Source organism: Abramis brama (assembly GCF_963993115.1).
Source record: "Abramis brama genome assembly, chromosome: 17".
NCBI lineage: Eukaryota > Metazoa > Chordata > Actinopteri > Cypriniformes > Leuciscidae > Abramis > Abramis brama.
The window spans coordinates 19,697,716-19,711,228 of NC_139979.1; the positions used below are offsets into that span (position 1 = coordinate 19,697,716).

The following is a 13,513-nucleotide window of genomic DNA, read 5'->3' on the forward strand; positions in this document are numbered from 1 at the left end:
TTTGGTAGGCTACTGCATGCAAAAATAAAATCTCTTTTGTTGTGTTAATGAATAATAGTGTTATTGAGAACTTGAATAAAAGCTTGAGGAAAAAAGGATCCTATATCAAATCCCTGTGGGGTGTAGCCATGAGTTTAGTTCAAATTTAATATGACTGATCCTGTTTATCAATCCACATACAGTAGAGTCTGTAAATGTCGTATACGGTTAGCTGCCGCTTGGTGGCGAAAGAAGATTTGGGGTGGCAAGCCAAACGCTAACGAGTCGATTACAAATGTTCTGTGAGAGATATCTTTAACCAGTTGGGGGGGCAAGAGTGCACGTGGTAGCGAGTAGGAGGGAACTATAGCTATCCGGATGAAGTGATGGGTCAAAACGAAGAAAAACAACAAGGGCAGGATCATCTTACCTATTCCTCCTCCTCTTTCACACTGCGCGTGCACGGTAACTAACCATGTATTTGCAATGAGCAAACATGATTCTCAGCAGATGGATTACGTAAAACTAAAGAAAATGCGAACTGCATAGAAAGGAAGAGAAGGAGACAAAGAATCAAGAACATGGCAACACCTGTAAGTTGATCTCAGCCTTGTATATTATACAGTTTTAGTTTTATGATTATGGCTCCTGTTCAAACACGAGCTACTGTATTGTGTTTAACCTTTGTTGAAGCCTACATAGCTATAATTGGATGGATCACTGACAACAGAACCGCATTTAACAACAAAAAACGACGACAAAAAAAACCAAGTGTAGTTCTCGACTGAACTTAACAGATTGAGAGCAGCTAAAAACTTTTGCAAACTTAAAAACCCCCAACAATGCATTAGCAAACTCAGCTGATCAGCAGCTCAATGTCAAAACAGGAGGTATCGTTTTTTGTTTTTATGTGCGCGCGCGCGCGTATTCATCTCATCTGTTTTCTCAGTCAGCTGCTGTCTCACCCACTCTTTTACTTTCCATTTCGCTATTGTTGCAACATCATGTGAAAACCCAGCATGTGATTGCACATTTAACACTCACCGCTCTTTATAAGTCCACTCATAAGTAGCTGCAATCAGACATTCTACAGTTTGTCATTGACCCTGGCTAAAGTCTGTTTTTATTTTAGTCAAACATGGTGGAGGTAGAACTGCACGGACTGTTTGAGGAAAACAAAACCTTCGACTATTACGATTATGAGTACAAGGAGGTGATCTGCCCGTCCAGCACAGTCTCTGGTGCTTTGGCAGTCTTCATTCCCCTGCTTTACTCTGTGGGGCTCTTATGGGGGCTGCTGGGAAACGGACTGGTGCTGGTAATACTGTGGCATAAGAGGCTGAACCTGAGTGTGATGGACATCTTCATCTCTCATCTGAGTGTATCAGACACACTGCTGCTGCTTACACTGCCTCTCTGGGCTGTAGATGCGGTTAAGGGATGGAACATGGGCACAGGACTCTGCAAACTGGCTGGTGCTCTGTTCAAGGTGAGTTACTGTAGGCTTCTGGATCGCTCTGATAAGTCTGTAGACTTTACTGGGTTGAATGCCATTTTTATTGCATAAACGGCTACAATCATCAGACATGGTAGAGATAATGAGACTCTGAAATTCAGGTTAGCATAGTATGGATTGGAATGACAGGTTTTAGATATCAGACAAAATGGATATCTTCTGACGGGATCTGGTAAAGAGACCGTTGTTTTTAGAACAAATAAAGTTTTGTGTAATGTGAACTTATTTTTAACAGTGACATGAGGCTATGACGTGAGCTAATTATCTGTTATTTTATTTGTAAAAACATTAAAATGTTTACTTAAAATCACTTGTATACACCTCTTCTATAATAAGCATGTTTTTATCCATTTTTTATATTTTTGGTGGGCGTAAAGTCATAAATGTCATGGTGATACAGCAGTTGTTTGGTATGACCAACATGAAGAATAAAAATATAAAACAAGAAATTATATCATAGAAAGACCCCTCCAGACCTTTATGACTGTATCAAGGTCAATATAACTGAAATGATCAGATAATTTGACCTTTTTATGACAAGGCAAGGTTAGTTCAGGTTGTAAAATGTCATGTGGTGCGACTCCCCAAAGACTTGGTATATTAATGATACTTAATAATAATTCATAATATTTGTAAAAATAACTTTTACTTTTACAGACATAATATTTGGTCAGGCTGTCATACAAAGAAAACATGAATTAATACACGCAAAAACAAGAGAGAACCAACAACATTTTAATGATTGATTATATTCAGCTTATGCTTTTTCTTGTGAACTTTTTGCTGTAGTTTTTCAATGCAGGTTTTTTTTTTTTTTTTTTTTTTTTTTTTTTTGCATAGTAAAATTAAACCTGTAGCTGTAGTTTGCCTTTTTTGGCCAAAAAATTGTCAGATAAATACCTTAACCAAGTTTAGTGTTTTATTTTTCTTAATATTTTTCTTGTATTTTGATTATATAAGGTGTGTGTGTGTGTGTGTGTGTGTGTGTGTGTGTGTGTGTGTGTGTGTGTGTGTGTGCGTGTGTGTGTGTATTTTATTAAAATGAATAAACGTAAAGTTTTCCTGAAAGTTTTTGAAAACCACGAGACCAACATACTATATTTTTTAATTGTATTTCCTTTTTTGTATTGTGGACATTTTGATTTGTCAATGACCGTCTGCTATAGTATTGTAATAACTATTCTCTTTCAAAATCTCTTCAGATCAATTTCTACTGTGGTATCTTCACGTTGGCCTGCATCAGTGTTGACTGCTACCTGTCCATCGTCCCTGGAGTACAGATGTTTTCCTGTAAAAAACCTATGGTGGTTTACGGTTCCTGCCTGCTTATCTGGATCTTTTGCCTGATCCTTTCAATCCCTGATTGGATCTTTCTGAGCCACTTAAAGGGTAAAGGGGAATGTATTCACTTTTATCCATCTGGTTCCTGGCGTCTTGCCTCTCGTTTTCCACATCTTGTGAGCTTTGTTCTACTTGTGCTGCTGTTCTGTTGTTTCTTCGTCCTTATGAAGCTATGGCACGACTCCAAATGCCAGAAGAAGAAGAAGAAGAAAGGCCGAAGTACAGCTGTCATTGCAGCCCTTGTGCTGGCTTTTTTCGTCTGCTGGACACCCTACAACATTGCCTTCATCGTGAACACGGCTCAGCCAGTGGAGAGGGTCTCCTCCTCAGCAGAGGCAGATGAGTGTGAAGGGAGGCAGTGGACAGCTAGCAAAATAACAGCCATTTTTGGGCTTCTCCATTGCATTGTCAATCCTGTTATTTACCTCTGTCTCTCTAAAGAGTTCCGGCGACGCGCACTGACTTTGATAAAGTTCAGTGCTTGTAAAACAGGCAGTAATGAGGTTTCGCTTTGGGACTCTAGTGGAGTAAACAGTAATGCTTCTGTCCAAGAGGAGCAAGGTTCACTTCAACCTATGAATGACATTAAACCAACAATAAAAACACAGGATGATACATAAATCATGAATACAGTGAAAACAATAATTGACTACTGGATGCTCTGAAACTCAGAATTCCGGAAATGTATTTTATTTATTTAACATAGCACATAGGCATTAGATAATTGACAATACTAGGTATGTAATAATAATGTTGTACGACAAAGAGTCCTTCAAAGGGTTTTGTACATGCATTCTGGTAAATTCTCCTTGGTACTAGATAATGAAGTAAAACATTATGCTCTTATTAAGAAATGCTGGCCAACTCATTTTCACTTCTAATTCAGTAAGATGATCATACTGGTGATTGTTGCTCTGTCCAATGTGATATTTATTCATTTTTTCGCTGTACTGTAAGTGTTTTGGAATAATGTTCCAAAACAATATTTGCCATTTTGGCTGATACCGTGCCTACTTGCTTGATAATAGAACTGTTCATTTCCACTTGGCAATTTCAAAATCAGCCTTGTCATATTGCAACCATGTAAATGTCAGCTGTGTTGCATGCATTCATGTATGAACCATACATTTATTTTTTATATAAAGTCTGGTGTAGTTGGGAGATATAGTTTTGAAATGTGTCAGAATGTCATCACCAGCATCAGCGTGTCTGCAGATGAACAAGATCATTTCTGCTCTCATGACAGGAAGTCATCTCAGTTTCTTAACAATGACGTGTGTTTTTTTTAGATGTCTTTGTCAGTGGTCTCTAGAAGGGTGGGTCCCATCACAGTGCTATTTTAATGTCCCAAATTCTTATCTTCACTTTCAAGTGAAAGCTAATTATGTTCTGCTACTTCTGTTAAAGTTAAAATATTAAGTAAATGTTTATGAAAGAAAAAAGAATATTAGAAATAAATTTCGGTTTATTAATTGCTCGTCAAATGAGGAATAATGATTTGACGTTTTTGTAGTTTCCTATGAGATGGGGTCATGAAAGATTCTTTCCCCATGTTACATAAGCAAGTTTTCCTCTCAAATCTTTTGGGGGAAGTATGTTCTTACAGGGTGAATTGGTAATTGGGAAAGACCGTTGTTGGTATTTTTAGGCATAAATAATTTTCCCTTCTCATGAGTGGAATATCCCCAAGGACAGAAATGATGACAGAGAGAAGAAAAAGAGGGAATTTGTATTTGCTCTAGTCCTTGTAATGTACTGTAGTGTAGTGTTCTTCTAAATACTTAAAGCATATCATCATCTTGAACAACAGAAGGGCCTGTGTGTAGAACACAGAGAAAACATTTCCATAAACTGCCAAAGCACATTTTAATACATGTGATCCACCCCAATGACTTTGACAACAGTGAACTTTCAACAGACAGTTTTCTTAGAAAGTTCTATAAAGGTAGTGAAATTTGACCGTTCTATGGTACAGTAAGACTTTCTGGTATATAAACACAAAAATAACCACATGCGTCTCACCCTACTCAGTTCCTTTTTCTGAAACAACATGTGATGAGCATGATTGTGTAGAAAGACACTATGATTGCACTGTCATGCGATCCGATATCATCAGTATTCATTAGATATTTCCCATGAGTCATTACATTAAGAAAACTGTACAAAATGTATTGTTATATTGTTAAAATATAAAAATAGATTTTGAGAATCTCAGTTATAAACATTACTTTCAGTATGAGGAACATGCATTTAGCAAGTTTCTGTGTTAATTTCCTGTTGTGTTTGTGTGAATGCGGATGAAAGTTTTTACTGACATTTGTGAAATGCAATATTGTTAAGAGTCATGTAGATCATTTTCTATTCATCTCTTTTTCTAGTGTGGACTGATAGTCAGTGCTCTTTGTCCAGTTTTTGCATGCAGTGTTTTGAAAAGGTTTTTTTTTTTTTTTTTAGCCAGACCATAGCAAAAAAAGTACTGTGTGTACTGTCATAACCCTGGTAGATGATGGTTGAGAGTGACTGAATAGATTGAATATCACGAGTTTCATTAGGCCTACAGTAATTGTCTACACAGACCTGTTTTGACATGTCTTGGTATAACTGGTCTGTCAGCTTTTGAGAACTGGGTCATGTGTGTAAGCTAACCACACCGGTATTATATGTGGTAAACAGAGGTAAACACAGTTATAGCATTAGCAAATTGACAAATATAAATCTAAAGGTTATTTTGAGACCAATAATATGGCAGTGTATTCATATTCATTTGCACTCCTCAGCTGCCCCCTAGAGGCTTCAATGAAAAGGAAAACCATATGTAGCCTCTGCAACTCTAGGACCTCATCATGGCTTAATATTTTTAGCTTTTAGTCCATTTGTAGTGTGTTTCTTTTAAAATTATGTCTAAACAATTGAATTTGCCACATGTGGACTCTTCTTGTAGAAACATTTCTAAGATGATCCAGAGAAATGGGATGAGCTAAATCAAATCAACGAAGATATTTTTTTTCTCTTATTAATAAATGTACATTTTCAAAATGATCACAGATCTGCCTTTTTGCTTGGTTTTTTAAAAAATATTTAAATTTTTAAGCATTTTAGCATAAGGGTGCCTGTAACATAATGTAAAGAAAATGGATTTGAATATCTATCTATAAATTACAGAAACGTCTGTATGTCTGTGTGTGTGTCTGTTAACCGCATAGGCTATCTCTCGAACCGTTAGACCGATGGATTTCAAACTTGACAGGTGTCTCGCCACGGGCACGAGTAAGTGCAGTGCCAAGTTTGACATTGTTTGGATGAGAAATGCTAAAGATATCGTTAAATATATCATTTTTAAAAGGTTATGGTTTAAAAATAAACATTCTGACATAAACACTCTGTCAACACTGTTTACTTCTGAATATTATAGTTTGGTTCCAAAACGTGATAAATCCATTTTGATTAATTTGAGTAAAAATGTGTTTTCTTTACCAAGAAAGTGGCAAGATGAAAACCACTATTTTCTGTTTCAAACTTTCACAAATTCAAATCCAGATTTTGATTTTCAAAGATTTATTATAAAAACGGATTATTTTTTCCAAAAATGCAATAAATTCATGACACTTTTTTTTTTCAAAATGCAATTAATCCATTGAATCAATATAAAAGTTATTTTTTATCATATTGAAACTGTTGAAATCAGCCGTCGCTAAGAAATATCTCCTGAACTTTTTTGACGGCGATCAGCTCACAAAAACTGATTTTGCACGGGCACTTTGCACTGCTCCCTGAATCAACGCGCTTATTCATTTGTGGATGTAAACTGAATCTATAAGTCAGCTATGCTGTTTACTTCTGAATATTTCATTCTGGTGCGCTTAACGTTATCGCTACTTAAACATATCCTTTTCAATGCGTTCACAGTCTCTTTCACGGGCATCATTTGTAGTTGCCTATTCACAAACTGTTTGCTCAAGCATAGCGTTTTCTAGGAGTTCACGTTGTGCTTTCTACCATGCACAAATAAAAATGTCACTTAACTTTTGCTGTGTAATTGTAACAATGTGCATCCAAACACACCAAACCAACAATTACTAAAAACACACTTAAAAACCAGGGGTGTGTGAAGTAACGAATTACAAATACTCACGTTACTGTAATTAAGTAGTTCAGAAATGTTACTTTTTTGAGTAGTTTAAAAATTGTGTAATTTTACTTTTACTTGAGTACATTTTAAGTGATGTATCGGTAGGCTACTTTTATTCCGATATTTTCCTTCCGTTTGTGGTCGTCAGAGCCGTCGCATAGACTGTGCGAACTGTGCAACCGCACAGGGCCTCGCGCCACTAGGGGGCCTCGCAATCCTGCTGGGTTTTTTTTTGTTTTGTTTAAAAAAAAAAAAAATATATATATATATATAATAATAATATTGTCCCCACCACTTTTTAAAACATCTCGCGGCACGAATGTACCAGTGGTGTAGTCTACGTGATACGTATACGCCGTATACCCACTAGAAAAGGCCAAGGATTTCCGTATAGCCTACCCACTTAAAAAAAGCGTGAGGATACGTAACAACTTCGTTTTGTGTCAGAACTTTCACACTTTCATTCATAAATTCACCCCGTCTGTGTTTGTGAAGCGACGGATCGAATCGCAGAATCCAGTCACAAATGGAACTTGCTATATAAAGCAGAACGTCACGGAATTTGGCTATTTTTGAATGAATAAATCAAAAGGCCTGTACAATGAATCAAATCTCGTCTCGATATCTATCTAGTTAAAAGAGACTGCAATTGTTCTACGCGTCTCGGAATGAGCGCTCAATGTGTGCTCCACTACACACACACACACACACACACACACACACACTGAAGCACGCGTGACTCACGCTCGTGGTGTTTTCAGCGTTTCACTGTATTGAGACATGAGCGCACTTCATCGCAGAACTGCTATGAGTTACTTCACGAGAAGTGAATTTCATTTGATAAAACTATCGTCATTCATTCGTTTCATATACACACAGAAACTGTAATGTCTTTACGACAACCTGTCAAAATAAAAGTTCGGTATAACTTGAAGAAATTATAACAGAAATATATTACTATTGCACAGTAGAGTATACTTCAAGTAGGCCTAATAATAATAATAATAATAATAATAGTTTATTAAAACACACAGAAACTCAAATGTCTACAACCCACCAAAATAAAAGTTCGGTCTAACTCAAAGAAATTAGAAAGAAATTGCACAGTAAAATGTATTTTAAAATTATACAACTACTACTACTACTACTACAACTAATAATAATAATAATAATAATAATAATAAAGTCTATTAAAACGTTATTTTAAGGGAATATCACACAAGTTTTCATATATGTTTTAATTTAAACAGTAAACTTGCCAAAACAATAACACCATTTTTTTTTCCAAAATATATATAGGTATATTACAGTATACTCACTAAAAAAAACTAGACTACACCACTGGAATGTACCAATTCTACAAATAAATAAAACATCTCCAGTACAGAGAGGTACAAGAGACGATCTAGCGCTGAAATGTGTTTTTTAAATCAAGGGATCAAAGTGCTCATTGCAGCTGCTGCTCGTGTGGCTTGTGCACACGCCGCGCTGTCTTCACTCGGACGCGCGCTTCAATCCGTTGCGGATACTCTATTCGGTCTGTTGAAATCACAAAACATAATGCACACAAACGTGTCCCTGCTTGATATACAACCACTAATGAACATAGTCGGTTTTGATAAAAAAAAAAAAAAAAAAACTATGAGTGCAGATTCGAACCCAAAACCTCTGACACACTTGGCGAAAGATCTACCACTGGACCATTAAGATACACGTTGATGTAAAATCACTCGTTGTTACACAGTTGATTTTTTTCCCTCTGAAATAAATAGCAAAAAGTCATAGCTGAAACTATGTGCATAATTATGCTGTATTATTCTACTTGATAAAAACGTATTGCAGCGAGATTATGCGTGCAACTAGAACAGCTACGTCCGTGTGACTGTTATTCATGCGCAATTGAGCATCCACATCAAAGAGCAGGGCCTCGCATTTCAAGTTCGCACAGGGCCTCGCACCCCCCCCCCCCCCCCCCCCCCCCCCCCCTGCGACGGCACTGGTGGTCGTTACTCAGTCATTACATGCTGGTTTTTAAATTTTATTTTTATCCATCAACGTGATTGGATCAAGTAATCGGTCTCGTGACTGTCGTCAAATCAAATTCTGCATAGAAAACTTTAATCGCTATAGCCTACTCATGGCTGCTGTGGAAGTGCATTCTTCAAGCATCAATTCAATCGAGATATCAGCGTCTTCCTCTAATATGCTAAGGTACATTTCACATTTCTGCTTACTATAATATTTATATTATAGGCTAGCCTATCAACAGGGCCTGACATTTGGTGTGAGGTTGGGGGTATTGCGTACAAATACCTCAAATGCCGAGTTCATAATGTGGTGAATTCCCGCTCCCATTTACTTCATATAACCTAGATAGAGAGACGCGCGTCGCGATCTGTGCACTGCCGCGTCTCGCGCTCGTCATGCAGTCAGATTCAGTATGCACTGCAGTGCACCTTATGAACCATGGCGTTAACTTGAACTGCATTTCTTTCAGTGCGTGACTAGAGCTCGTTAATAAACAACGTTTTTTTTATTATTTTTTTATTTTATTGATCCATTTCATATAATCCGTCTTCATTTGGCAAGTGTACTTGCGCAAAAACATTTTTCATGTTCAACTTTTGTTTTTTTGTGTGTGTGTGTGTGTGTAGATGCTGCTGATAAAACAGCTTCGCCGAGACTACAGAGACGCATTTGTGTGTGTGTGTGTGTGTGTGTGTGTGTGTGTTTGTTTCTTTTGTAAACTTATATAACTTACCTTTTTAATGCACAATTTTCCTTACAAATTATATTATCAGCATTACAATGTGAGTAAATGAGCCGTGTAAAATGTAAGGAATAATACCCTTCTAGAACAATGTGCATTTACATTTAAATTGTACATATTTAATGGCATGGAATTACAGTGTAATTAGTGTTAGCTCACTATCTTAGCTTTTTTCAGTGCATTAGGTGAGGTAATCTGATAATATTAGGGATTCTCATTTCTTTATCAAAACAGAAAAACTGGTACCGTTTTGTAGAGAAATTGGGTATTTTTTAATCTCTCTATTTAACTCATCTCATGATGTGTGATGCTGATCTATCATACAGTATGAGTTTCTAAAGGGTTTTTTGAATTATTTGCACAGTTATGAACATTGATATTTTATGTGCAACAATAGCATGCTCAGGCTCAGTGGCCTTATGCCTTATTTTAAATGTTTTTTGTTTGTTTCAAACAATATGATTTAAATGGTGATGAGTGTACTGTTTTGATGCATTTTAAAAAGATGGATGATATATATTATTCAATCTTTCTGACAAAGAACAAAATATAATGTGTATTACAGTATGTACAATGTTCTTTTAATTTATTAATTGTAGTGTATAGTGTTTACTATAAGGGGTAGAATCCACAGCTCAGTACTCACTACTCACTACTCATGAGTACTTTTAAATAAGCTACTTTTTTATTCTTACTCAAGTAGTTTTTTGGGCAAGTACTTTTTACTCTACTCACACTACATTTTTTAGAAGGTAATGGTACTTTTACTTGAGTGTGTTTTTTCAGTACTCTTTCCACCACTTTTGTATGGTGTTTGGACATAAATGTGTGTTGGCAGTGTGTGTACACAACCACCCTACAGTGATAAAAATCCACTCACTCCTTTTTTTTTAATCCCCATAAATCATAAGCAATCTCTCCAAACCATAGATACCATATAATGTCTCGTGTGCGCTGCTGGCCAATGGAGGTCGACGTCCGCACGTGGCGGCCATCTTGCCACAGTGTTCTCGCTCACTCGTTTAATGGTGCATGTACTTTTAAATAACCATAACTTGCTCAATTTTCAAACGGTTTGGTTTGTTATAAACGTCAGAGATGTAGTTATGACACTGCATACATACACTGCATACATATGAATAATTATAACATACATGTTCAAGCATTCGGAATTATAGCCACGTTAATAACGTTTGTAAGAAACCAAACCGTTTGTAAATCCGTCAAGATTTCAGCGAGATAAGAGGATTTGTGTGCATGCTGATCACTCACCTTAATTCACAGCTTCACTGTGACAAGATGGCCGAACAGTGATGCCGGAAGTGACTGCGCCATAAGACATCTAGCGTTTATATATGATATCTATGCTCCAAACGACCTGTTTTCAGAATGTGGCCTTAGTGACATCACTAAAGCCACAGGCCCCGCCCACGAGTGTTGACTGACACTGCCATTATAACTTAGACCCGCCCTGATCGAGTTCACTGCAAGTTGTACACATCAGCCATTGCTGCAGCAATGCACTCACGAGAAGCGTCGAAGCATCTCCCAAGTGTTGAAGGTGTTGTAGCTGGATGTATTCATTCACATAGCTCTCTCTATTTACTCTTGAAATCTGCCAGCCACTGAAGACGAGGTGGATTCATTTTGTTTTCAAGGAAAATGCTCCCTCAACTCTACAGAAATTTATGTAAGTTACTTATGCACTTCTTATACTGTTTATTCGGTTCTAACAGTGATTTTCTGAAGAAAAACTGATGCTTCATCTTTTGTGTGACATACAGTAAACTTTATTAAACTCATCAGTATATTTTGTGTCATCATTAAGACAATTCAGATTGTCAGACGGAGTCCTACAGCAGGCTTGCATTAATAGTGTATAAGCAATGCCAAATAGGTTATAATCGTAATTAAACTAAACTATACCTGTTCCAACTCCATACAGCATATATTCTCTGACTCTGTAGGCATTTTTATGGTCGAAATGAACACCATTACTGTGACTGTCTGTTTTATTATTATCATCTTCCCTGTTCTGGCTCTGATCGCGGCTGCTTAGGCTCCGCCCCCTGTGCCGTGAACCAGCAGCTCATTAGCATTAAAGGATAAGCACTAAAACAGTGCGTTTTTCACAGACCCAAAAAATGATGATTTAAACGTGCTGTAAATAAAATTCTGTTGGGTATTTTCATTTAAAACTTCACATACACACTCTGGGGACATCAGAGACTTATTTTACATCTTGTGAAAAGGGGCAGGAAGGAAGCAGTACGTTCGAAACATCAGTATTCACAAAAGAGTAGGCGAGAAGTTCCCGGATGGCTTACTGCTTCCGGACAGATTTTCAAGTGCTCAACCGATGGATACTTTTCTATCCCAGGAGGCCACGCGAGAGGATACGTCATTATCAAACATTGGCGGGTGCTTTCAAATGTGAGTAAACACGGTTCCTTGTGTTAAAATTGCACGTGTTGAACTACTGTAGAGTAAACTGTTGAATTGTTGAAGGTGTAAAGACGTTACACAGTATAGTATAGTTGTGATTTTGTTGTAAAAACACATTTTATTATGTATAACGTTAGCTAACAGGGGAGCTCCAGTAAGGACACGTAAGTTAGGTCTCTAAAGTGGAATTACATTTCTGTGAATTTCCTGCACAGCTTTCATGGTGGAGCAGGACCTGCAAGGAAAGATGATGGCGGCATTTGTGGAAAAAAAGCGTTTTTGTCTTCTAAATAATACTGAAATCAAATGACATTGCGCGGTTGAAATGACTGCTTTTGTGTTATTTTTGTGCATTTTTGTAGGATCTGAAATGTCAGCAGGCTGGTGTGAGCACTGAGGATGAAGAGCCCAGAGCTGAATCCTGGAGATGGTGCCATGGATGACATCCTCCATCACTCCACCTGCCCTTATTGCCTCAGATTGTGAAGCACAACACATCACGCAACAACCTCAGGCACGAGGGGAACAGCTCACCTCTGGTGGTCAGCTGATTCATCAGAATAAAGCCGCAGAATGGGAACCGCTGTGTTGAGATGGCAGAAGGATGTGGGGTTCAGCGCCTGTAGCCTACATACATGATTGTAGTTTGAATAAAGCTTTGTTTCATGTGTTGACTTGTATATGCATTTGTTTATTGTGTGATGGTGACTTTCATTCATTCTTTTACTAATTTATTAATATTTCTCATTGTTGTCAGTAAATAAAATATAATTATTTAATTAATGATTTATTTAATTGTTTGAATGAAAATGTAGATATGTTCACTATATACAAATCTAGAGTGTATTCAATCATGCATAGGTATGTCATATGACATACATTACATTTTGTTTGTTTTATTGAATTATATCATTTTCAGTAAAAAGTCATATAATTAAGTATTGGTCAGCATTTATCGTTATTATTGTATGTTTTGGGGTGGGATAGCAATACAATTCATTCTGGGGTAATATTAATTTTTAATATTAATGATACTTAAATTTTTCGAATATAAAATCAACAGTCTTCTCCAATGGCGAATCTTCGCACAGCTGCCCTTTGTGCAGACAATACAAACGCTGAGGAAAACCGTTCTAGGTAGGGCTGTCGAGTTACTGATGTTATGAGATATAGATATATATATATACAGTGAGGAAAATAAGTATTTGAACAAGTTCTATTTTGCAAGTTCTCCCACTTGGAAATCATGGAGGGGTCTGAAATTGTCATCGTAGGTGCATGTCCACTGTGAGAGACATAATCTAAAAAAAAAAAATCCAGAAATCACAATATA

General features: G+C 36.9%; 1 protein-coding gene and 1 long non-coding RNA gene across 2 annotated transcripts; both read left to right on the plus strand.

The window, feature by feature from the left end:
* Positions 1–285: 285 nt before the first annotated feature.
* On the plus strand, positions 286–5,880 carry cxcr3.3 (chemokine (C-X-C motif) receptor 3, tandem duplicate 3). The gene is made up of 3 exons (XM_084089954.1): positions 286–572; positions 1,112–1,468; positions 2,698–5,880. The coding sequence occupies exons 1-3, from the start codon at positions 561–563 to the stop codon at positions 3,454–3,456; spliced, it is 1,128 nt and encodes a 375-aa protein (XP_083946080.1). The 5' UTR covers positions 286–560; the 3' UTR covers positions 3,457–5,880.
* A 6,197-nt stretch (positions 5,881–12,077) lies between these two features.
* Positions 12,078–12,963, plus strand: LOC311067892. The gene is made up of 2 exons (XR_014603295.1): positions 12,078–12,168; positions 12,543–12,963. It is a non-coding gene; the product is annotated as an uncharacterized lncRNA (long non-coding RNA).
* Positions 12,964–13,513: the final 550 nt, after the last annotated feature.

Excerpts from the sequence above, each read along its gene's own strand:
- cxcr3.3 (XM_084089954.1), top strand. Across the intron at positions 1,469-2,697 it reads TGGCTGGTGCTCTGTTCAAG|ATCAATTTCTACTGTGGTAT; the intron begins GTGAGTTACTGT and ends AAATCTCTTCAG.